At 42.3% G+C, this 24,655-nt stretch overlaps 1 protein-coding gene across 1 annotated transcript; it reads left to right on the top strand.

Annotated features, from left to right (window-relative positions):
* The first annotated feature begins 1,876 nt into the window (after positions 1-1,876).
* Positions 1,877-7,797, top strand: LOC122918184 (alpha-1,6-mannosyl-glycoprotein 4-beta-N-acetylglucosaminyltransferase-like). The gene is made up of 3 exons (XM_044266336.1): positions 1,877-2,053; positions 3,435-3,591; positions 6,662-7,797. Exons 1-3 carry the CDS (start codon positions 1,946-1,948, stop codon positions 7,795-7,797), a joined length of 1,401 nt encoding a protein of 466 aa, XP_044122271.1. The 5' UTR covers positions 1,877-1,945.
* The last annotated feature ends 16,858 nt before the right edge of the window (positions 7,798-24,655 follow it).

Genomic DNA, 24,655 nt, shown 5'->3' with positions numbered 1-24,655 from the left:
GTAATAAAGATGAATGCAAAGATCAATGAAATATAGGAGAGAAATCAATGAAACCAAAAGCTGGCTCTTCTAAAAGAGCAACAAAAAAGAGAACACTAAAATTACTAAAATCAGAAATGAAAGTGGGGACTTTACTACCAATTCTACAAAAACAAAAAAGTGTAAGAGAGTACTATGCTGGGCACCTGGGTGGCTCAGTAGGTTAAGTGCTTTTAGCTCAGGTCACAAACCTGGGACCTGGGATTGAGTCCCACATCGGACTCCCTGCTCAGTGGGGAGTTTGCTTCTCCCTCTGCCCCTCCGCCCTGCTCATGCTTGCTCACACTCTCTCTCTGTCAAATAATAATAAGTAAAATATTTTTTAAAAATGAACAAAGACCTTAATAGACATCTAGCTAAAAGAGATATACAAATGACAGATAAGCATATGAAAAGATGTTCCACAACATATGCCATCAAGGAAATGAAAATTAAAACAATAATGAGGGGTGCCTGGGTGGCTCAGTGGGTTGGGCCTCTGCCTTTGGCTCGGGTCATGATCTCAGAGTCCTGGGATCAGGCCCTGCTTCGGGCTCTCTGCTCAGTGAGGAGTCTGCTTTCCCCTCTCTCTCTGCCTGCATGTGATGTCTCTCTCTCTCTCTATCAAATAAATAAAATCTTTAAAAAATTAAAAAAAAAAAAACAATGAGAAATACTATCACTAACCTATTAGAATGGTCAAAATCTAGGACACCCAACAGCACCAAATACTGGTGAGGATGTGCATCAACAGGAACTCTGATATATCATAATGGGGATGTAAAATGGTACAGCAACTTTGGAAGACATTTTGGTGGTTTTCTTTACAAAACTAAACCTACTTTTTTTTTAAGGTTTTACTTATTTATTGGTGAGAGAAAGAGAGAGAACGCAAGCACAAGCAGCGGGAGCTGCACTCCCTGCTGAGCAGGGAGTCCGACACTGGCCTGGATTCTAGGACCCTGGGATCATAACCTGAGCCAAAGGCAGACACTAAACCATCTGAGCCAACCAGGTGTCCCAAAACTAAACCTACTCTTAACATACAATTCAGAAACTGAGTTCCTTAGTATTTACCCAAAGGAGGTGAAAACATGTCTGCACAAAAACCTGCACGGGGATATTTCTAGCAGCTTTTTTCATAATTGCTCAAACTTGGAAGCAACCAAGATGCCCTTTGGTAGGGGAATGGTTAGATAAGTAAACCGTGGTACATCCAGACAACAGAATATTATTCAGTGCTAAAAAGGAATAAGCTATAAAGTCATGAAGAGACATGGAAATACCTTAAACGCATCTTACTAAGTGAAAGAAGGCAGTATGAAAAGGCTACTCCCTATGCGATTCCAAATATAGGATGTTCTGGCAAAGACAAAACCATGGAAAAAGTAAAAAAGATCAGTGGTTTCCAGGGATTAGGAGAGAGGGAGGGATGAATGGGCAGAGCACTGAGGGTTTGTAGGGCAGTGAAAATACCCTGCAAGATACCATAATAATGGGTACCTGTCATTTATACATTTGTCCAAATCCATCAAATACACCATTAAGACTGAACCATTATGTAAACTATGGGCTTCGGGGAACAAAGCTGTGCTAATGTAGGTTCATCAGTTGAACAACACACACTGATGAGTGATGTTGATCACAGGGGAGGCTATGCCTGTGTAGGAGTGGGAGGTATGTGGAAAATCTCTATATCATCTTCTCAATGTAGCTGTGAACCTGAAACTGCTCTTTTAAAAAGTCTTTTTTTTTTAAGAATGCTACTTACATAAGTAAACTGTATACTATAAACTTCCTTGATTCATGAAAAAAAATACTGTCAAATGAAAACTTTTCTTGATACTCTATAAATTGCAGACATCCGAATATACATCCAAGAGTCACAGACTGAAAAACAGCTCTACAAGCTCCCAGCCCCAACACCATGAAAGATTTTCTATGGCTATTCATTGTTATTGCAACAGTAATGGTGTTCCCAATCTGCTTTTTCATTAGAGAAAATCCCTTTGATACTACAAGTTTCCTATCTTTGGTGAGTACCAGAAACTATGGAGGGGCAAAGTTAAAATCCCTTGACTTAAAAAAAAAAAAAAAACAGGGCGCCTGGGTGGCTCAGTGCGTTAAAGCCTCTGCCTTTGGCTCAGGTCATGATCCCAGGGTCCTGGGATCGAGGCCCACATTGGGCTCCCTGCTCAGCTGGGAGCCTGCTTCCTCCTCTCTCTCTCTGCCTGCTTCTCTGCCTACTTGTGATCTCTGTCTGTTAAATAAATAAATAAAAATCTTTTAAAAAATTAAAATTAAAATTAAAAAAACAGATTATCTAATTATCTATTTGTATGAAATTGTCACTAACACTGTAGACACTCAAAGAAGAAAAAAGATAATGAATTTGAGGACTCAGCATATCATTTTTCTTTGATGGAGAAAATAAGGGATGTGGCACTCCAGAACAGAGAATTTAGGGCTGAGGAAAAAATAACGCTTATTTAATACTTCGGCAAAGTTGGCTCTTTTTAAATAGCAATTGATGAGACATAAGATACTCTGACAATTACCACATGATCTCTCTGATATGAGGAATTTGAGAGGCAGGGTGGAAGGTCGTGAGGGGGAGGAAAAAAAATGAAGCAAGATGGGATGGGGAGGGAGATAAACGATAAGAGACTCTTAATCTCAGGAAACAAACCGAGGGCTGCTGGGCAGGGGTGGGGGGAGGGATGGAGTGGCTGGGGGGTGGACAATGGAGAGGGTATGTGCTATGGTGAGTGCCATGAATTGTGTGAGACTGATGATTCACAGTGGTAACCCTGAAGCAAATAATAGATTATATGTTAATTTTTAAAAATATTCTCTTTGTTTAGTAAGTTTCCCATTTTAGAAAATTTCCTTCAGTTTTAAAGTTACATATCTCCTCCGGCCCACTTTATATAGTAGGATGCCGAATTTCAGAAAAGTTAAGTCATTTATCGAAGCCACCCAAATCTCAAGAGTTGAGAAAATTGCTCTAGAAACCAGAAATGACAGGAAAAGGGAGAGTAGTAAATGAATTTGCAAGAGTGAAGTGCCACCTAGAGGAAAGAGTTTAGATTGGGACATTGGGATGGAATTACCTTCTCTCCTGTATCTCTCACACTTAATAGATGTTTTGCCCTTCACGGAACCCATATCAAGCTGTAGTCATAGGGAACCCAGGAAAGCTAGCGAAATTCCAGTTCCCTTCATCCCAAGACCCACAGTTTATAAAGAGCCCCTCGTGTAGAACTTCTTTAGAGAATAAGGAAAAAATTGAAGTCAGCCCTGAGCAACCTGCCCTGTATCCTAGAGATACTTCATTGTGTCATACAAAGAGAATCCACTCAACTATTATTCCCAAAGGGCTTGAATAATAGAGCTGAAACTTACTTTTTTCTCAGGAAGAAAAAGAGATGGTAGCTTGGCAGAAAGCCCAGATGCAGATCAACCCTGGTAGAACAAACCATTTGGAAACCTTCAAAAATATGCAGAAAAAGTTAGAACTGTTCAAAAACATAAACGCCCAAATCTTGATTGGAGCTCCTCCTTTGAAAAAAAGTGAGTGTATGCACAAGGGGTATGGAACATGCTGGGACAGGTCAGACAAGAGTAGAGACAGAAGGCAGTAGGAAGGAAATGGACCTATGACGGCATTTGATACAGTGGATCACTCTTCTTTTAACATTCTTCAATTGCTTACAGAATTCCAAACTCTTCTGGTTTTCTTCCAGCTTCACTAGTAGATCCTCAGTCTCTTTTGCTGGCTTATCTACTCTCTCCATTGCCTAAATGCTGATGTATCCTAGTTCTTGTCTAGACTCACTGTCTTGGTGACCTCATCTAGTCTCACAGCCTTAACTACCATCTGTGTGCTGTATAGCTCCAGTCTAGATCTGACTGCGGTCCTCACCGACTTCTGCAGTAATGGTACCCCTTTTTCCCCTATCGCTGGTAACCGTGCTAGCATCCATTATGAAGTCTATGGCTAGAGACTATGTGGCTTTTATCTGTCAGCTCAACCAGGACTTTGTGATTCTCTTCACTAAACAAGCTTCATTCTGGCATTGTGTACCCTTCTGAGGTCCAGCTATGGCATTCATTTGATCCCCATATGTTGTGATGGTATCTGATAAGAAAAAATAAACCTTGTGACAGAATATCCATGAACTGACTCAGATACTTTAAGAATTCAAAGGACAACACAAAGTTATTTATTGTCAATAAAATAAGATTAAGTTCAAGAGGGCTTAAGCTTGTTGGTCTTAAAAATACAAAGAACTCTCAGCAAGGAAAAACTACATTTTTCTTTAAGTTTAAATGCCTTTTTGAATTGAATGCATTTTGAAATATCTCTCTGAACCCATGATGTGTTTTATCTTATTCTAAAAAAAAATAATTTTAGGGGGCGCCTGGGTGGCTCAGTGGGTTAAGCCTCTGCCTTTGGCTCAGGTCATGATCTCAGGGTTCTGGTATCGAGCCCCGCATCGGGCTCTCTGCTTGGCGGGGAGCCTGCTTCCTCCTCCCTTTCTCTCTGCCTGCCTCTCTGCCTACTTGTGATCTCTGTCTGTCAAATAAAATAAATAAAATCTTTTAAAAAAATTTTTTAATAAATAAGAAAATAAAAAGAAAAATTGGGGCACCTGGGTGGCTCAGTGGGTTAAGCCTCTGCCTTTGGCTTGGGTCATGATCTCAGGGTCCTGGGATCAAGCCCCGCATTGGGCTCTCTGCTCAGCAGGGAGCCTGCTTCCCCCTCTCTCTGCCTGCCTCTCTGCCTACTTGGTGATTTCTCTCTCTGTCAAATAAATAAATAAAATCTTTTAAGAAAAGAAAAATTACTAAACTTGTATTAAATGGGCTCAGGACCCAACTTCAAGAGACTACTTGCCTAAGATAGGACAATTTAAACATCTATAAAATTTCTGTGGTTTGAATCATAAAATTCATGAGTTCATATGGATACCAAAACAAACAAACAAACAAAAAACCAACCAAACAATTTTGTCACAATAGGAAAATACTAGGCAACCAATCATTATTTTGAAAGCTGGTGAGTAAAAGGAAAGAATCAAATACTTATCTCATTTACCTATACGAGCTATACCACTGGGTAACCAAAGAGGAGATTAGGGGAATTTTCACTTTATAGAAACATTCCAGATATGAATGCAGGAGGAATGTTTGACTTAAAATATCAACATATTACAACCCTTAGAGTATTAATGGTTCAGATTAATGGATCTCTGAACATCAAAGGCTGCTAAGATCCTAAAAACAGAAACAGTTTGCCATTGTGTGCCTTCTGATGGAAGAACATATCAGATAAACCTAAGCTGAACTCGATCAAGTCACCATATCCATATTTTCTACAAACTTCTTTTCATACGAGCCTGTCCTTTTACCAAAAAGTATGATTTCTTCTTCAATCTTTCTGAGGACTGATGGTAATATATTTGAAATGTTCTTCACTCAGGATTCCCTCTATTACATTTTTGCAGTTTTCTTTCTGCTCAAGTCGTTGTTTTTCTTCCATTATGTTGGTGATTCTTGTTTCATATTTATATTAACATGTTCTTTGATTCTTGTTTCAGATTTATATTCCAGGATCTAGAATGAACAGTGTAATTCTCTATAGATAACCACTCCTTTTTGCCTCTCTGTAGAGGTGTATTGTGATTATAGAAGCCTGCCTCATTAGATTATGGGGGAGCAGTAACACATAGAGGAAGGAAGGAATGTGAATAACAGATCTTCTGGGAGAAGTGTCCTGCTAATTCTCCTAGTAGAACCCTAAGTCATGTGGGGAATTTCCCCCATTTACTTGTTTAGACACTCTGGCAGGCTCTACATTTCTGAATGTCTACTTGAGGGAGTGTAAAGGTAAATGCCATAGTCAGCTATGCTCTCTCTTTTCCCCCTTCTTCTGTTGCCTGGAGTTCTTGCCTGCATTTCTGATGTTCTTTCCATCCCCAAGATTCACACCCTGGGTCTTTGCCTGGCAAAACTTCCACTTTATTTAGACAGAAATCTTTATGACTTTAGCCTGGGCATGTATGTTGCTACCACCAGCCTCTTGGTGATCACTGGTCTAATGGTTCTGGAAACAGTTCTATAATTATCCAGGTGACCATTCCAGAGTCCATACCTCTTCTATCTAGTGGCTCAAACTGAGAACTTTTCTGAAGTTCTGATACAGATGTATCTGTGCAGCTTTCTCTGTGTGTCTTTGGGGCTATAAATTCTACTTAGATTTCTCCACCAATCCTGTTCCAAATTCTATATTCCAGGAATTCTTCAAATATTATTATCTTTTCATGGCAACCTGGTTTCTCAGTGGGACTTTGGGTGGGAGGAGACGTAGATGCAATGATTTTAGTTTATCTTCTTTATCTATTTCTCCCACAATAGTTTTTCAAAGATAATCCTTTTAACTCACAGCTTATGACCAGATATTTTTAACTCCTAATTTGGTCCATACCCAGGCCTGGGGGCGAGAAAATGTAAAATAACCAGAAGGACAAATGAATTTAGCATATGGAAAGGCCTAAGAAAGATTTATAACCTCACTCATAGCAACTACTTTCCTCACTTCTCTAAGTTGTTAAAGATCCTCTTTTCTCCTCAATCCTAGAACTGCTGACCATAGGGATTGCCTCAGTTCAACATTCCAGTGGGAGCTACCTCTTGGACACCCTGCAATCTCTCTTCATTGCTTCCTCCTCATCTGAGCAGAAACACTTCACTGTCTTGGTACACCTGGCAGATCCTGACCCCAAGTGGCTTGGTCAAACGATCTCCAACATCTCAACCCTGTTTAAACCATATATCCAAGCCAGACAGCTAGTAGTGATCAATACACCTCTTAAAAACTATCTTCTTTTAAAGGACCTCGAGAAAAACTTTCATGACACCCCAGCTTATGTAGCCTTCCACTTCAAGCAGAACATGGATTTTGCCTTCCTCATAAACTTTGCAACCAACCTCTCGGACTATTTTCTGATGATCGAAGATGATGTGACATGTGCTCCAGGATTTGTCACCCAGATAGCTACTGCAGTGTCTGCCTGGAGAAACAAACCTTGGCTGACTCTAAACTTCTCTCAGCTGGACTACACTGGAAAACTCTTTCGTACTAGAGACCTTCCTTGCTTGGTTCACTTCCTTTTCCTCTTCTACCAAAAAATGCCCTGGGACTACCTCCTCACTCATTTTCATGACCTTCTCATGGAACCAGCACCCATCCAATTCTTCCCTTCCCTTTTCCAGCACATGGGTAATTACTCCTTCTTTGACAGCAAATTCAATAGCCTCAAAGATAAAGAGATTGAGAAAAATGACCCGGGTTTTCCCAGCAACCCTGCTGCTTCCATCTACACCAGCTTGAAGGTTGCCAATGACTCTGTTCTCATGAATGCCTACAGCTTGGATAAGAGTTTCTTTTATACCAAATCAGCGGAGGCTGGCAATCATCTGACTGTGGTTTTGGATGTACCTGCCAAAGTGTTCCAAGTTCAAGTGCTGACTGGCTCTTACCTAAAAGGCAGGAATCGGCTGGAAAAGGGGCAAGTAGAACTGGGCTATGATGCTACTAATAGGGTCAATGACTGTGATGACTATATTCTACTGGGGCTACTAGAAAATGGTACCCTGAATAAGCAGGTATTATCTGATGAGTCTGGGAAGAAGGTAAAATGTGTGAGATTGCTTGTGACAGCCACTCCACCCTCTGGAATAATAGTCAGACACATCAACCTATGGATTAAGTGAAGTTTAATAATATTGAAGAAGTCACTGGAAGTTCTGGGAGGGATTGAGTTGGAGTTTAGAATGTATAGAGATTTTAAAAAATTAAAGTCTTGAAAATTGGTCAAGGACATCTCACTCTTAAGTTCTTTCAGGATATTTTTTTAAAGATTTTATTTATTTATTTGAGAGAGAGCAAGATATCACAAGTAGGCAGAGAAAGAGGGGGAAGCAGGCTCCCCGCTGAGCAGAGAGCCCTGTGTGGGGCTCGATCCCAGGACCCTGAGATCATGACCTGAGCTGAAGGCAGAGGCTTAACCCACTGAGCCACCCAGGTGCCCCTCTTTTCAGGATTCTTAACACAGAAGACACAGCATGTTGAAAGGCAGAGTGAAGGTAACATCCTCTTGGTCCCAGAGAGCCACTGGTGGAAGAGGCAGGATTTTTAACCCTTCCCTGTTTTTTTTTTTCTTCCCTGTTTTTCTATGCAAAGAATCTACCATCCAAAATTCTTCCCTTGGAGCAAGAAGAGCAGACTTCTAGAAGCAACAGGAACATATGGGTAGGACTGACTGGATGCTCATATCCCAAGTCTCTAGCAGTGGATGAGAGAAGACAGAGAATCTTTCCAAGAGCCAAGAAATAGAGTCATTAAAGGCTGCACTTCCTATGTGACCAAAAAAAGAAAAAAAGTTGGTCAGGAGAGGAACATGACTATTTTCTCTGTGATCTCATTATCCCATTACAAGGCAGTCATTCATTTGATAAATATTTATTGTGTAACCTTTATATTAGGCACAGATTTTCTCCTACCTGATCCCCTAATATGTCAGGGTATTCCTTTTTAAATAGCATCAAAATTATTAAAAATAATTTTCTCTGGTTTTTGGCTGCTCTTGTCTCCAGCATAGTCTTATCTCTGGGACTATAAGGCATCTGAGATGTTTCTGATAGGAAAAACTGGATATTTTGCTAACGTTTTTTCAGTTCAGTTTTGCTATGAGCTCTTTATTCCAGGAAGAATCTGAGCTCTGAGCCCTGAACTCAATGAATGTGCATTGTCTGTTTTTCACTAGCTTGAGAACTATAATCCATGAAGGTGCAGATTAAGGAAAAAGAAAGGACCACTTGAAGAGGGATATTTGGGAAGAAATGGAATAAAAAAACAGGCAGTATGTCCAAATGAGTTTTAACAAAAATGGATAGAAAGAGCTCGGGGATTCAGAAACAGGATAATGGTATGGAATCAAGGAGAGGGATGTGGGGGGAGCCAAACAAGGATGCGAGGCAGAAGCTTTGGGAGCATCAAATGCAGCGAAATGGTGCGAGTGTATATGGCTGGCATAAAAATGTATTGTTGAAATCGGCTACAGGCATCACGACTAACTGACAACTCCACTGCTGTTCTCTGGATTCACCACAGTGTTGGTGCCAAGGCCATACTTCCCACAGAATGCTCCCAGCCAGTAAGTGACTATAGCAGAGGTGCTAGCAAGGCCCATCCTGGGAAGATGGGGGACTCCTCCAACAGGTGACATTGGCTCAAGAACTCTCCATCAGCCTGTTTTAAATTTAAATTATTTAACCAGGGGTGCCTGGGTGGCTCAGTGGGTTAAGCCTCTGCCTTCGGCTCAGGTCATGATCCCGGGGTCCTGGGATTGAGCCCCGCATCGGGCTCTCTGCTCAGTGGAAAGCCTGCTTCCTCCTCTCTCTGCCTGCCTCTCTGCCTACTGTGACCTTTGTCTGTCAAATAAATAAATAAAATCTTAAATAAATAAATAAATAATTTAACCAACATATAGTACATCAGTAGAACTTTTTAAAAATATTTTATTTATTTATTTGACAGAGAGAAATCACAAGTAGATGGAGAGGCAGGCAGAGAGAGAGAGGGAAGCAGGCTCCCCGCCGAGCAGAGAACCCGATGCAGGACTTGATCCCAGGACCCTGAGATCATGACCTGAGCCGAAGGCAGCGGCCCAACCCACTGAGCCGCCCAGGCGCCCCCATCAGTAGATTTTTTTAAAGATTTTATTTATTTGATAGAGAGAGAGATCACAAGTGGGCAGAGAGGCAGGCAGAGAGAGAGGAGAAAGCAGGCTCCCCGCAGAGCGGAAAGCCCGAAGAGGGGCTCCATCCCAAGACCCGGGGATCATGGATCATGACCTGAGCCGAAGGCAGAGGCTTAACCCACTGAGCCACCCAGGTGCCCCTCCATCAATCAGCCTGTTTGAAGCTGTCTTGGAACCATGCTGCAATCCTAGACTACCCTTATCAAATTCTTCTTCTCTGCCACCTTCCACAGCTGTTACACCTTCACTACACTCTGAAGTCTCTTTGTGCCTTCTCCTTCTCCCTCCACTAATCTCTTGGATACCTAACCCCATTTTCATGTCAGCTTCTTGGCAGGCATGAACTAATACAAGGGGTACTAAGAGTATTCTGAGGAAGTGGATAGTAAGGTGAGGATCTGCAGCCAGTTATGCAGGACCCTCAGGAAGTTGTAGAAATAGAGGTTAAAATAGGTTAATAGAACATGTCATCACTGTGGACAAAACAGGAAGATAAGAAGACTGCTACTTGATATCTACAAGCAAGAAAAGGCAAAAATGGAGGAACAGGAGGTTGAGGGCCCTCTCCCCAGTGAAAAGTCACAAACTCTGGCTTAGTTCCTAGACTCAAGCCAATTTTAAGGCCTATATACATGGACAGAAGAAGTGGCCAAGTCCCCAGAAAGAAGACCCTGTAACAATATCTCCTGTAAGTATTCCCCAATTTCCCCCCCAAAAGGGACCTATAGCCATTTACTTGGATAATTGTACAACTGGAGAAGGGGAATATCTAGACATTTTCACAACTATTGCATACAAGTTCTGGGCTGATATTGATATCCAGAATCAAAGCATAATCGTGGCCTCCTGTTAGAGTGGGAACTTAAGGGGAGCACATTATAAATGGTGTCCTCGACAAAGTCATGCTTACAGTGTGACCACTATGTCTACAGACCCACTCAGTGGCCATCCTTCCAGTCCCTAAGTGTCTAATTGGAATTCATGTATATGGCGGTTGGAGTAACCCCACATTGGATCCTTGGTCTATGGGCTAAGAGCTATCATAAAGGGGAAGGGCAAGTGGAAAACGCTGAAACTGCCCCCTATTCCTGGCCAAGATAGTAAATCAAAAACAGAATGCCAGGTGGGGAAGGGAAGGATGGCAGAGATTAATGTTACTAGTAGACATCTAAAGTATAAATTGTGGAGGTCCCTAAAATATCTATTTAATTCACTAGTCTAGCCCTGAAGAACCCAGACAGCTCCTAAAAAATGACCATAGACTACCACAAGCTCATCCATTTGGTAGCCATGATTGCAGCTGCTGTGTCAAATATGCTGTGATTGTTAATGTAGATTAATAAGCCCTTGAGCTCATACTATGCAGCCATTGACTTAGAAAATGCATTCTTAAAACAAGTTGGGATTGGAAGGGAGACAAGCCATAAGATGGCTTGTCTTAATGTCATAAAACAAACAGAGAGGCCGGGGGAAAAGGGGTAGGGAGAGGATGGTGGGGTTATGGACATTGGGGAGGGTATGTGTTACGGTGAGTACTGTGAAGTATGTAAACCTGGCAATTCACAGACCTGTACCCCTGGGGCTAATAATACATTGTATGTTTATTTTAAAAATTTCTTTAAAAGAAACTGCATTCTTTTCTATTCTGATTAGAAAAGAAAATCAGAAAGACTTCACATTCACATGAGTTGACAATATTCATTCACATTTTTTCCCCACAATTATGTAAACCAAAAGGGGTGCCTGGGTGGCTCAGTTAATTAAGCATCTGCCTTCAGTTCAGGTCATGATCCCAGGGTCCTGGTATCAAGCCACACATTGGGCTCTCCGCTCAGCAAGGAGCCTGCTTCTCCCCATCCCTCTGCCTGCTGCTCCCCACTGCTTGTTCTCTCTCTCAATCTTTCTCTGTGTCAAATAAATAAATAAAATCTAAAAAAAAAAAGCAAAAAGAACTATATAAGCTCTCCTGCCCTCTGTCATAATATAGTCCAAAGAGATTTGGACTGCCTAGATATCCCACAGAACATCATACTGATTAGACAGGATACGTAAGTGGCTAGATCCTGGAGGTCTTGATAAGAGGCTAAAATTTAGGAATTTGCTACTCAAGTGAAGTATTTTGGAGTCCAGTGGTCAAGAGAGTACCAAAACATTCCCTCCAAACTAAAGAAGAAATTACTGCATTTGCATCCTCTACTACAAAAAAGGAAGCATGGTGCCTGGTAGGGTTCTGAGAGCAACAGTTTCCAAATCTAGGAATGCTACCCTGGCTCATTTACTGGGTGATACTGAAAGCTGCCAGCTTAGAATGGGCCTTGGAGCAAGAAAGAGCTTTGCAGCTGGACCAGGTTGAAAGACAAGAAGTTTTGCCACCAAGATCATACAATACACCAGACCTGATGATTTCAGAGGTTATTCTGATGGAAAAGATATAGTGTAAGGTTGGGTCGCCTGGGTGGCTCAGTTGGTTAAGCAGCTGCCTTCAGCTCAGGTCATGATCCAAGCATCCTGGGATCGAGTCCCACATCGGGCTCCTTACTCAGCAGGGAGCCTGCTTATCCCTCTGCCTCTGCCTGCCATTCTGTCTGCCTGTGCTCCCTTTCTCTCTCTGACAAATAAATAAAATCTTTAAAAAAAAAAAAAGATATACTGTAAGGTTTATGAAAAGCCCCGATGGGAGAATCACAATGCAGTCCCCTAGGACACTGGAGCAAGTTCGAGCCATTTGTAAGAGAAAATTACACACCTTTTGAAGAACAGCTCTTGGCATGTAATTGAATCCTGATAGATACAAAATGCTTGAGCATGGAGCACCTGGTGACCATGTGTCCATAACTTCCCTTTATGAGCTAAATTCAGTTATACCCACCAACTCATAAAGTCAGGCAGACCTAGCAGCAGTCCATCAAAAGAAAATGGTGTATCTGGGATCAAGTGGGCCCAGAAGGCAGAAATAAGCTGCATTAGTAGATAATTCATACCATTCAAAACAAGTACACCATACCTTTCCCAAGCTCATACCTATAGTCATATGGAGGGTTCCATATTACTAGCTGAAGGAAAGGGAAAAGGCCCAAGCTTGATTTACATACATATAGGTATGCTTTACATATAGTATAAGCTGAAAACAGATGTTGGTTGCATTATGGACATATTTAGGGGTGACTTTGAAAGAAAGTAGAGGAAAATCTTCCCAACGGGCAGAACTCTAAACGGGTATCTGGTCTCTAAACAGGTGTCATGATTTCTGGACAGTAACCAAAGTTCTGTCTTATAAGATTCCTGGAAGGGAAAGGAGATACCAAGGACTGATAGAGGAATGTGAAAGGACATATGGGTATGGGCACAAAGTGTGAAGAATTTTGTATCACATGTTAATAACCACCAGGAAGCATCCCCGTGGAAGAAACCCTTTACAGCCAAGTAGACAAATGATTCAACCAATTAACATTAGGCAACATGGAAGTGGCACCATGGCCACATGAATAAAGTGGCCATGGTCAAAGATATGGAGACTACAGCCATCAAAAGAAATGAAATCTTGCCATTTGCGACAACATGGATGGAACTAGAGCGTATCATGCTTAGCGAAATAAGTCAAGCGGAGAAAGACAACTATCATATGATCTCCCTGATATGAGGGAGTGGTGATGCAACATAGGGGCTTAAGTGGGTAGGAGAAGAATCCATGAAACAAGATGGGATAGGGAGGGAGACAAACCATAAGTGACTCTTAATCTCACGAAACAAACTGTGGGTTGCTGGGGGAGGGGGGTTGGGAGAAGGGGGGTAGGGTTATGGACATTGGGGAGGGTATGTGCTTTTGGGTAAATTGGAAGGGGAGATGAACCATGAGAGACTATGGACTCTGAAAAACAATCTGAGGGGTTTGAAGTGGCGGGGGGGTGGGAGGTTGGGGTACCAGGTGGTGGGTATTATAGAGGGCACAGCTTGCATGGAGCACTGGGTGTGGTGAAAAAATAATGAATACTGTTTTTCTGAAAATAAATAAATTGGAAAAAAAATTGGAACAAATTCTACAAAGCATTAGGAAATTACAAGTAAAAAAAAAAACCTCATATTAAAGCAAAAAAAAAAAAAAAAAGATATGGAGACTACATATGGGCTCAAGAGCATACACTCCCAGTGACCAAGACTGACCTAGCTATTGCTACCATTGAATACCTAACCTGCCAACAAAAGAGGCACCTGGATGGCTCAGTGGGTTGGAGCCTCTGCCTTCAGTTCAGGTCGTGGTCCCAGGGTCCTGGGATAGAGCCCCACATCAGGCTCTCTGCTCAGCGAGGAGCCTGCTTCCTCCGCTCTCTCTCTCTCTGCCTGCCTCTTTGCCTACTTGTGATCTCTCTCTGTCAAATAAATAAATAAAATCTTAAAAAAAAAAAAAGAGGCCAATGTAAGTCCCCATTATGGTCTTATTCCTTGAGAAGACCAGCCAGCTTGCTTGGAAAGCTCCATCTTGGAAGACCCAGCAGTTTATCTTCATAGGATTAGGGATCTACTCTGGGCATGGGTTGTTCTTTCCTGCCCAGAGAGTCCAGACAGGACCACTGTCTAGGAGCTTATGAAATGCCTGATCCACACCCATGGACTCACACACAACATAGCATCCAATTGGGGCACACATGTCACAACAAAGGAGGTACAGAAGTGGGTCCCTGACCTTGGGATCCACTGGTCATGTCATATGGTACACCATCCAGAAGTGGCTGACCTCATAGAGTACTGGAATGCGTTTCTAAAGGTACAGCTGAAATACTAGCTCAGAAATACTCACAGTATGGGATGGCATCCTTCAGATGCAATATACAGATGAAATCAAAGGGTCTAAATCATCCTCAAAAGAAAGAATATATGGGTCTGGTAACCTAAAGGTGAAAGCAGGAGGGGACTCCACTTTATCATCAGTCCCTATGACCCACCAAGGGATTTTGTGCTTCCCATATTTGCAACTCTGGACTCTCCAGGGCTGAAAGTGCTGATTCCACAGAGGTTGCCCCCTTGCCAAAGGACACAGCAAGGGCCCTGTTGAACTACAAATTATAGCTGCCATCAGAGCACTTTGGACTCCATATCCAGAGACCAGAAGACAAGTAGTCCCCATTGTGCGAAGAGTAAATGTCCTTGATCAGCAAGAGGAGGTAGGGTTACTTTTACACAGTGAGAACAGAGAAAATACATATGGAATCCAGGTGACCCACTTGGGCATATGCAGGTACTCCCCCGCCCCAGTGTAACTGTGAATAGACATTTGCAGCAACCCTAGTACAAGAAGCTTTGTGATTGACAGGAACTCAGACCTCTTAGGAAAGTGGGTTTGGGTCATACCACCAGGGTCGGAAAGCCACCAAGATCTGCCAAAATAATAATTGAGGGTGAGAGGAATTTAGAATAGGTGGGAGAAGAGAATGAAGATGAGTAGGAGTCATGGTCCTGGTGCCAGCTACAGCAGTGAGTGCTATAGCTCGCTCTTTGAGGTTCCCCCTCAGGAAGAGAGACCAATGGGAACAAGGGAGAAGCCGCTCCCCAACCTTGGCTGAGAAGTAGATCTGTGTGGTACAAGGGGTGGACTATAGCAGCCATGAAAATGTGCTCCTTGGCTCTCCTGCTGTGAAGAGCATAATTCACTGAAAGACTGAGCACACTTCCTACAGACTGTTCCTCACCAGTTGAAGGAGCACATCAGGGTTACTAAAACAGGCCAATTCCAACAAGAAACCTGAGGTTTCTTGAGCCTGCATCCTGATGCACAGGGTGCTTTCTACCCAATCTTCCTTCCCTCCCCTGATGTCAAACTTCCATTGCATTCTTGAAGGCTATAAATCCCAGTAAATCACTCACATGAATCCCACCTTGAACAGAGTGGGTTCAACCTAGTCTATACTACTCTTTTGCACAAATTAGAAAAAAAGCACTCCTCCTAAGGTGGCTGTCTCCCAGTTGGAAAATCCAAACCAGGGTTTATAGTGGTGGATTTTAGTTCACTACCATTCCCCTCAAGCAAACACAGTCTGTACAACCACACAGATGTGAAAGCACTGACTTCAGACGTCAGTTCATAAATGGGTGCATTTCTGATCCAAAACTGGATCATCTCAGGGGCACCTGGGTGGCTCAGTCAGTTAAGCATCAGACTCTTGAGTTTGGCTCAGGTCATGATCTCAGGGTTAAGAGATAGAGCCTTGCAACAGACTCTGTGCTGGGTGCGGGGATTTAAGATTCTCTCTCTCCCTCTTCCTCCGCCCTTCACACTGCTCACTGGCTCTCTCTCTCTTTCTCTTTCTCTTTCTCTCTCTCATCATCTTTTCAGTAACTACTGTTTTTTTGTTTTTCTCTTACTGTATTGTCCCCATCCATCTTGTATGAATCTCTATATCAGGCTGTCTTTTATTGACCTTCTGCCCATTTTAAAATCAATTTGTTGTGTGCTGATGGGAAAACACAGCTGCTTACTTGTGATCAAAATTAAGTTGGGATATCTTAAGACAACTGAGCAAAGTCTCCCAAGAGTTAGAGTCTAGAAATGCAAATACCAAGACCCAAGGCCAAAGGCTGGGGCAAGGCAGAATCTATAAATAATAGACTCTTAATAAATATTTCTTCTCCTTATTTAACCACATTTCATCATATGTAGAGACAATATTATATGCATTCAATGGCATTTATGAGAACTCAATAAGAGCACATTAGCAAATAACTTCCCGTTCCATCACTACCATGTCTGCCACAAAAGTTGCTCGGTAAAAACTTTCTCTTAGATCTTTTTCTTTGCATTATATCCAGAGGTGGTATTAAAAATTTAAAAACTAGGTGGAGGGGCTCCTGGGTGGCACAGTCGTTAAGTGTCTGCCCTCGGCTCAGGTCATGATCCCAGGGTCCTGGGATCAAGCCCCACATCGGACTCCTGCTCAGCAGGGAATCTGCTTCTCCCTCTCCCACCCCCCCTGCTCGTGTTCCCTCTCTTGCTGTGTCTCTCTCTGTCAAATAATAAATAAAATCTTTTTAAAAATAAATAAAATAAAATAAAATAAAAACTAGGTGGAACAAGAACATTTCAATTAAAACAGGCACTGGCCCCAGCACCAGGACAGGGTCCTAGAAGTCTCCTGAAGTGCCAGTTCTTAACTGTTGTAGCTAAGTCAGGCTGAAGGCTTGGGGGGTAATAGGGAAGAGAAAGAGATGCCTCCTGGGACACTGGACCACACCCAAGGCCAGGTGTTTACTAATTGGTTAGTAACTGGGTTGAACATCAACCCTGTATTACTCATAAGAGGCTCACAATCTGGATCAAACTTCTCAGACTCGTGTTTTTCTACCTCCTGCAGCCAAAACTCAGATCAACTAATACACCCTTTCCCTTAGATCCACCTGGAAAATTCCCAATCCACTCTCAAATTCTAGCTCAAATGTAAATTCCTCTGGAGAGTCTTTCCTGATCACCCAGAGATAGAGTTAACACCTTTCTGGTATTTTTCATAATATATTATGTTGGACTCTACTATAGCACTTTGTTCAATCAAGAAATTATACTGAGTCCCTTCCATGTCATAAGAATTGGGCTAATAAATGCCCTACAGGTATTATAACTTTCTGTCTGTCTTCTACATTCAACTGTATCTCCAAAAGTCACTAGGCAAAGTCTTGGTGTTCTTTTCATCTCCTATAAGACTAGTGCAGCACCTGGCAACCAATAGAAACTCAACATGTATTGCTGAATAGGTGAATTATTTTCATTCAGGCAGTCTGAACTTGACCCATTCTGTCAACATTGATTGAGTGCCCTCTATGTTCTAAGCATTATGCTAAGCACTGGGAATTCAAAGATTGCTGATATAGTCCCTGGCCTCAAGATGTTTACAGACTAGTGGCGAGACTAATAACATTCTAGAATATCCCATCATCATGTAATGGGAAATTCTAGTTAGAGATAAGCACAGAGTAAGGACAGCAGAGAGGAATGCCCCCACCCACACTTCTTCAAAGCATGGATGGTGTGTTCCAAGAGATTCCTCGGGATCCTAAATTCTAGGCTGTCAGATACAGAAGTCTATGAGTAGGGGACTTTGGTGAAAAGATACCCTATAATGATGAGTTCTTAACCTGGATCTAACCTCAACTGCAATACGAAAGTGTGTGTGAGATGTGTGTGTGGTTTTCATAAGGAGGTATCTGTATGGGTACTTATGGGTATGGATGGAGTACACCGGTGTGTGGGTAGGTGAGTGGGTAAATGTGTTAGTGAGAAGAGTGTATTATGTATATAAGCGGATATATTATGTCGGTGTGTGGAGTTGGTGTGTGGAAGGCTGATGTGTGGCCATGTGAGAGTGAATACAAGTGTGGGTGTGTAGGGGTGTTAACAGGTATATGTGTGGGTGAGTTGTGGAGTTGTGTTCTTTGTACAAGTAGGTTTTGGGGAGAGTGTGAGGGGCTGGGTATGTTTACATTTTGCTGAGGAGATCCAAAGAGGCCTATGTCTAAAACATGATTAAGAAAATCCCCTGGATCTTCTTCCCTTTCCCTCTGAAGAACATCTGAGCTTGTCAGTCTGGAGCGTCCCCAGATAGGACCATCCCTGAGTATAGTACAGGCCTCATGAACTAGATATCACCCAGCTGTTCTGCAGGGACACAAAACGACTCCTAAGGAAAAGAGGGCACCTGTTACTGCACATTTATTGCCTTTATTCTATTTCTGGGCCTTCCTTGCATCAGAAGGGCAAAACGGAGGAGGTGGGTTGGTGAGCTCCAGCTTCAGAAGTAAAAGGAGCTGGGGTTCCAGTGCCCATAATGGACCTACAAGATGGCCCTGAGCCTCCCCTTGAGTGCCTGCTGAACTACTTGGCTTCCAGACAGGTCCTGGGCTGGTCAACCCCTGAGATGTGCAAGGCACCCCAGGATATCCAGGCATGACCCTGCTTGCCGTATTGATACACCCACCCTGACTGCATCAGTTCCCCAATCTACACAGATGCCTGCCCTGGGCTAGGCAAAGCAAGTGACAACATGTGGCCAGTGACGTTCAAAACCTGACAAAGCATCTGGCAGCTCTGCTGGGCTCTCCAGTTCGGTAAACCAGCCCAGCCCTGATAATATCATCCCTGAAAGCTTTTCTTGAAATTACATTTTTAAAAACCAGCACCACTCCTTTTATGATGAAGGCTCGTAGCAGTGAAGCAATTCAAGTATCCTCAGATGAAGTTTCATGAAGGGCAGCCAGGAATGCAGCCATGTTCTTCCTGGGCTACTCGCTGGATGGCTGACTATCTGGGATAATCCATCTTTTCAAATCCCTGTTAAGGGACTCAGGGAAAATACCACTTTTTCAGCATACCCACAAAATGCACAGGTATAGGTCTGGAAATCTGACCAGGGCTGCATCATGGAAGTGAGAGGTTGTCTATAGACTCATGGAATCGTACCCAAAACATTAGTAGAACAAGAGCAAGGTTGGTTATGTCCATGAGCATGGGAAATATACTCCCATGTCATTGTTGGCATTGGCCTCTAGGGCCGCTACCCTTTCTGATCTGAACATCTTCACCAGATTGACTAGGTGAAACAAAATTTAGCCACCTATGTTTCCTTAATCCCATTGAGATTCCTTGCACATTGTAGGTATATGAAAAAATTGGCTATTTCCTGCCCAGGGTTCCAGGACCAAGAGGGCCAATCAGGACCAGGCCTCAGGCCAGGTCCTGATCTTAATGCGCCCTGCCAGAAATGCAGGAAGCCAGGAGATGATAAATGGTGCCAAAGAGAAGACTGACAAGACAAGCCAGAGAAGCCAGATCTGCTTCAGGTTCAAACAGTTATCTGGTCAGAGACTGAAAGGTGAAGCCAAAAAGTCGGGATAGGAGTAAGGTGGGAAATCAAAAGCAAGGTCAGAGGAGAAGATTTTGCCAAATATTTGGCGACAGCATAACAATGACGGTGTATTAGAGGGCTACCCTGGTCTCAAGGATTATAATCAGACAAAATATGCTCTCAAACCAAAAAGGAATAAAAATAGAAACTAAGAACAAGGGGCGCCTGGGTGGCTCAGGGGGTTGAAGCCTCTGCCTTCAGCTTGGGTCATGATCCCAGGGTCCTGGGATGGAGCCCCACATCCCTGCTCAGCAGGGAGCCTGCTTCCCCCTCTCTCTCTCTGCCAGTCTCTCTGCCTACTTGTGATCTCTGTCAAATAAATAAATAAAATCTTTTAAAAAAGAAAAGAAACTAAGAGCAATTACATACCTAGAAAATCTCCAAAGATATATAATATTAAACAACATTTCTAAACAGCTCATGGGTCAAAAAAGAAATTGCACATGAAATTAGAAACTATTTTGAACTGAATAATAATGAATACACAACCCCTAAATTTATGGGTTACAATTAAAACAGTCCTGAGAATAAAGTACAAAGTTTTAAAAACTTCTTTTAAGGCAGAAAATGATCAACATCATTAACCATTAGGAAAATGCAAATCGAAAACACAATGAGATACCACCATATACCTATTCAAAGGGATAAAATGCTTTTAAAATAACCTAACAATCCAGGTATTGGATGGTGAGGGGGGATGTTAAAAATGATCCACTACTTCAGTAAAAAAATTAGCAGTTTCTTTTGAAGTAAGCACACACTTAGCTTATGACTCAGCAATTGCTATCCTGGGTATTTATCTGAGAGAAATGAAAATGTGTGTTACACAAAAACCTGGTAGGGAACATTTTTAGCATTTTTATTTGTAATTACCAAAACCTGGAAACAACCCAAATGTCTATCAGATGAATGAATAAAGAGGCTGTGGTCCGTTCATAAAGTAGACTACCACTCAGGAGTAAAAAGGAATGAGCTACTAATAGACACAAAAATATGGATGAGTCGCAAAGGCTGCATGCTGAGAAGAGCCAGACTCCGAAAACTATGTACTACATGATTCCGCTGGGGTATGACATTCTGGAAAAAGCAAAACTATGGAGACAGAAAGCAAGTGAATAGTTGCCAGGCTGGAGGTGAGGGAAAGGACTGACTACAAAAGGGTATGAGGACATTTGGGAAGGTGATGATGGTGTTCTCTATCTTGAATATGTGGCAACTACATGACAGTGTATGCATGCCAAAACTCACAGAGATCTATTCTTTAAAAAGGTGATTTTACCCCATAAAAATTAAATCTTAGTTTACAAAAGAAAAACAAACACAATGAAGTACCAGTATATACCTATGAGAAGCAGACAGGACAATGGTGGTTGCCAGGGCTGGGGAAGGCGAAAATGGGGAGATCTTCGTCAAAGTGTACAAAGTTTCAATTATGCAACATTACTAAGCTCTGGGGATCTCAGGTACAGCAATATACGGACAGTTAATTGATAGTTATTGAATACTTGTAATTTGCTAAGAGGGTAGATATTAAGGGCTTTCATCAAAAGAGAAGAGGGGAAAGAAAGGAAAGAAAAAGGAAAAGAAAGAAAATAGTCACTATGTGGGGTGACGGATATGTTATTGAGCTTGATTGCGGTGATTATTTCACAATGTAAACGTGTATCAATACATCAAGTTGTATACCTCAAATACATTTAATTTTTATTTGTCAATTACCACATACCTCAATAAAGCTGGGGAGAAAATTAACACTACAAAGCTTCTAGAAGAAATGTAAGAGACTAAATCTGCAACCTTGTAGTGTGTGATATTTCTTAAACAGGAAAAAAAAATCACTGACCATTAAAGAAAAAAATAATAATAAATTGAACACAAAATTATACACAATTTTTAATGCAAAAAAAACTGTCCTAGATTTTCTCTAATCATCTTAACTTCAATGTAATCGTTTTTTTCTTTACTTGTTTGTTGGTTTGTTTTTTGGTTTCTAGAGGAGAAAGGAGAGGAGAGGAAAAATTGGAAGAAGAGGATTCAAAGAGGGGAGGAGAGGGGTAGGGAAAAGGGTTTTGGTTCAAGGTAGTTATGCTGTGGTAGAAGACAATATTTTTTAAATACATGGACTTCTCAAAACAGCATTATGATGGAGAAAGAAAATTCTGCGTAATACTCTTAAACCATCAAAACGAGGAAAATCAGGGGTACCTGGATGGCTCTGTCCATTGAGCATCTGCCTTCAGCTTGGGTCGTGATCCCAGAGTCCTGGGATCCAGTCCCATATAAGGCTTCCTGCTCAGCAGGGAGTCTGCTTCTCTTTTTGCCCTTTACCCTACTTGTGGTCTCTCTCTCTCTCTCTCTCTCTCTCCCTCTCTCAAATAAGTAAATAAAATCTTTATTTAAAAAAAAGGAGGAAGGGGTGCTTGGGTGGCTCAGTGGGTTAAAGCCTCTGCCTTCGGCTCAGGTCATGGTCAGGGATTGAGCCTTACGTAGGCTCTCTCTGCTCGGCAGGAAGCCTGCTTCCTCCTCTCTTAATCCCTCTGCTTGTGTTCCCTCTCTTGCTGTGTGTGTGTCTCTCTCTTTCAAATAAATAAATAAAGTCTTTTAAAAGATAAATAAATAAAAAATAAAATAAAAAGCTGAACTGATAAGAGACGATGTCATTGGGTTCTGTTCTTTCCTTGGTAAAAGGCCAAATCTATGTTTTGCCTAATGCCAAGTCAAACATGGAGGGGAGGGGTGGGAAGAACAAGGAAGAACTGGAAATGTGATCTTGGTAATGAGACAGAGCAGAAAAAGAGAAGAAAAGGAACCTTCAGAGGCCCACTGGGAAATTCTGGGAAGTGGGAGGCCCACGTCAGAGCTACAGATTTGAGGACCAATTTGCAGTGACTGCCACATCCCCCAGGCAGCACAGTGTCACAGAGCCTGAGTTGCCAGGGGCAGAATGGGAGCAATAAGTCCTCCAGGAACCATCTGTGGCAGCCCTCTAAGAGGGGAAAGGGACATTTGTATCTGCTTTTGTTAATTAGATTCAAACCGACATTTATTTCCTCACTTCTGGGTTTGAGATAAAAGACTGGAAAGCCAGCTTTAAAACTTTAGCCACACCTTATCCAGAAACAGGTGCTTGATGTGAGGCTAGAGTGGTAACCAGCCCCTCATTTAGGCTGGACAATGGTTGTCAAGCAGGGTCTCCTGGGAGGGGTGACTAGTTTCTGCTACCTTAGCAGAGCCACTCTGGGACCCCATCTTGCATGCATAAAAATACCCAAGTGTTTTCCCCTTGATTTCAGAGAAATTCGAGCCCTCCAATAAAACCTCAAACCACATCTTCTGTTAGAGAAAAAGACTCCATGGATATAGCACTCCAAACATGGTAAAGACTTACATGTGATTAGAAATTTCTGGTCACTTTTAGGCTTCCATCCTACTTACCAGTTCAGGATGGGGAGTGATATACAAGATATATCAAGAGTTTCCCTTGGTCCCTCTGACTTGATTCCAAACGTCATAATTTGCCTATCATAATCCTGGGAAGAAGGATCAGATACAAAAGTAAATGGGGGAACTAACAGACAAGACCCAATTTATTGATCAACGACATCAAAGTAGAGACTTTGACTTGAATTTAGAGTTTAGGGAATAATATGATTAATGCCTAACACTTGATTTCCTTTTCTCAGCAACACAACCTCTCTGGTTGGGTGTTTACTCCACGAGTGGATAAACAAGAGAACCTACTTCAATTTCACCTGGAAATCCAGACAGGAGGTGAAGAAGGCAGAAGTGGAATGGAATCAGACTTCTTGGCCTTTGTCTCTCCTTAGCTGGCTACAAGCAGGAAGGAGGGTTGAAGTGGGTGGGGAAAAGACAACTGAAAAAATTTGGCAATGGTATCCAGGAGGAGGGAAGAGGGGAAAGGAAGTGGGAGATTTCCAGGCAAGAGGAGACCATCCCCATGATTTTCGGAGCTGGAGGCCCTCAGATTTTGTATCCTACTCACATTTCTTTGCAGAGCTCCTCCAAGCTCCAGCACCATGCATCACTACCTATGGGAATATATCATATTGGCTGTGTCCTTAACCTTCCTGAGTCTCCTCCTTCAAGAGAATAATGAAGAGCATCTTACATACAAATTACCATTGGTAAGTACCAGAGACAGATTGGACTGCTTGTCAATCCTTCGGTAAGGGGGAGTTTTTTCCAGTCATGCAAACACTCTAGTTATCATCACAGAAGTTCCAAGAAGAGGACACTTGAAGAATCAAGAGAGTGTCAGAGAAAAGATAAATTCTGAACCAGCCTTGAAAGATATATAATATTTGAATAAATTTAGTTTAAGTAGTTTAAGTGTGGAGAAAGCAATGCACAGACACTAGAAAACCATGCTAACTGTCAGGACCTGCATGTGATGAGGCCTGCCTGAGTGTGGCCACTTCCCTCACCAGAGCCTGGCATGAGAGATGTCATTCGTCCCATTTCTCATACAAAGCAATTGAGACACAGAACCCTAAATTAACTTCTCCCATATGACACCTACAAATAGAGAAAACCAAATCCGATATGGGTCATGCTCAGGTTTGGGGAGTCTGTATTTCCTTAATGTCTTCCCTTAATGCCAGCTACAGCAAAACGTAGGTGGATGTGGGGAAGTGGTTGAGAAACGTACACATAGTTGGAGTGGAGTAAAAGAAAGGGCTTTAGAATTGAGGCACTGTGGGCAACTTCCACCAGGACAGGACCAGGCACCAGAATTCAGTACTTGCCACAGAAGCCAGTAGTCTAAGCCAAGTTAGATGACTTTGGCCAAACTGATAATGGTAGGAGAAATTAGGTGTGAGGCATGGTGGGACAAGCATGCTCTATTCTACAGAAGCCTAGGAACCTCCTACAGGTATTCCTACTTTCTACGTGATTCCAGGGCCC

The sequence above is a fragment of the Neovison vison genome, chromosome 10 (assembly GCF_020171115.1).
Source record: "Neovison vison isolate M4711 chromosome 10, ASM_NN_V1, whole genome shotgun sequence".
Taxonomy (NCBI): domain Eukaryota; kingdom Metazoa; phylum Chordata; class Mammalia; order Carnivora; family Mustelidae; genus Neogale; species Neogale vison.
This window is presented reverse-complemented; position numbering and strand designations above follow the sequence as displayed.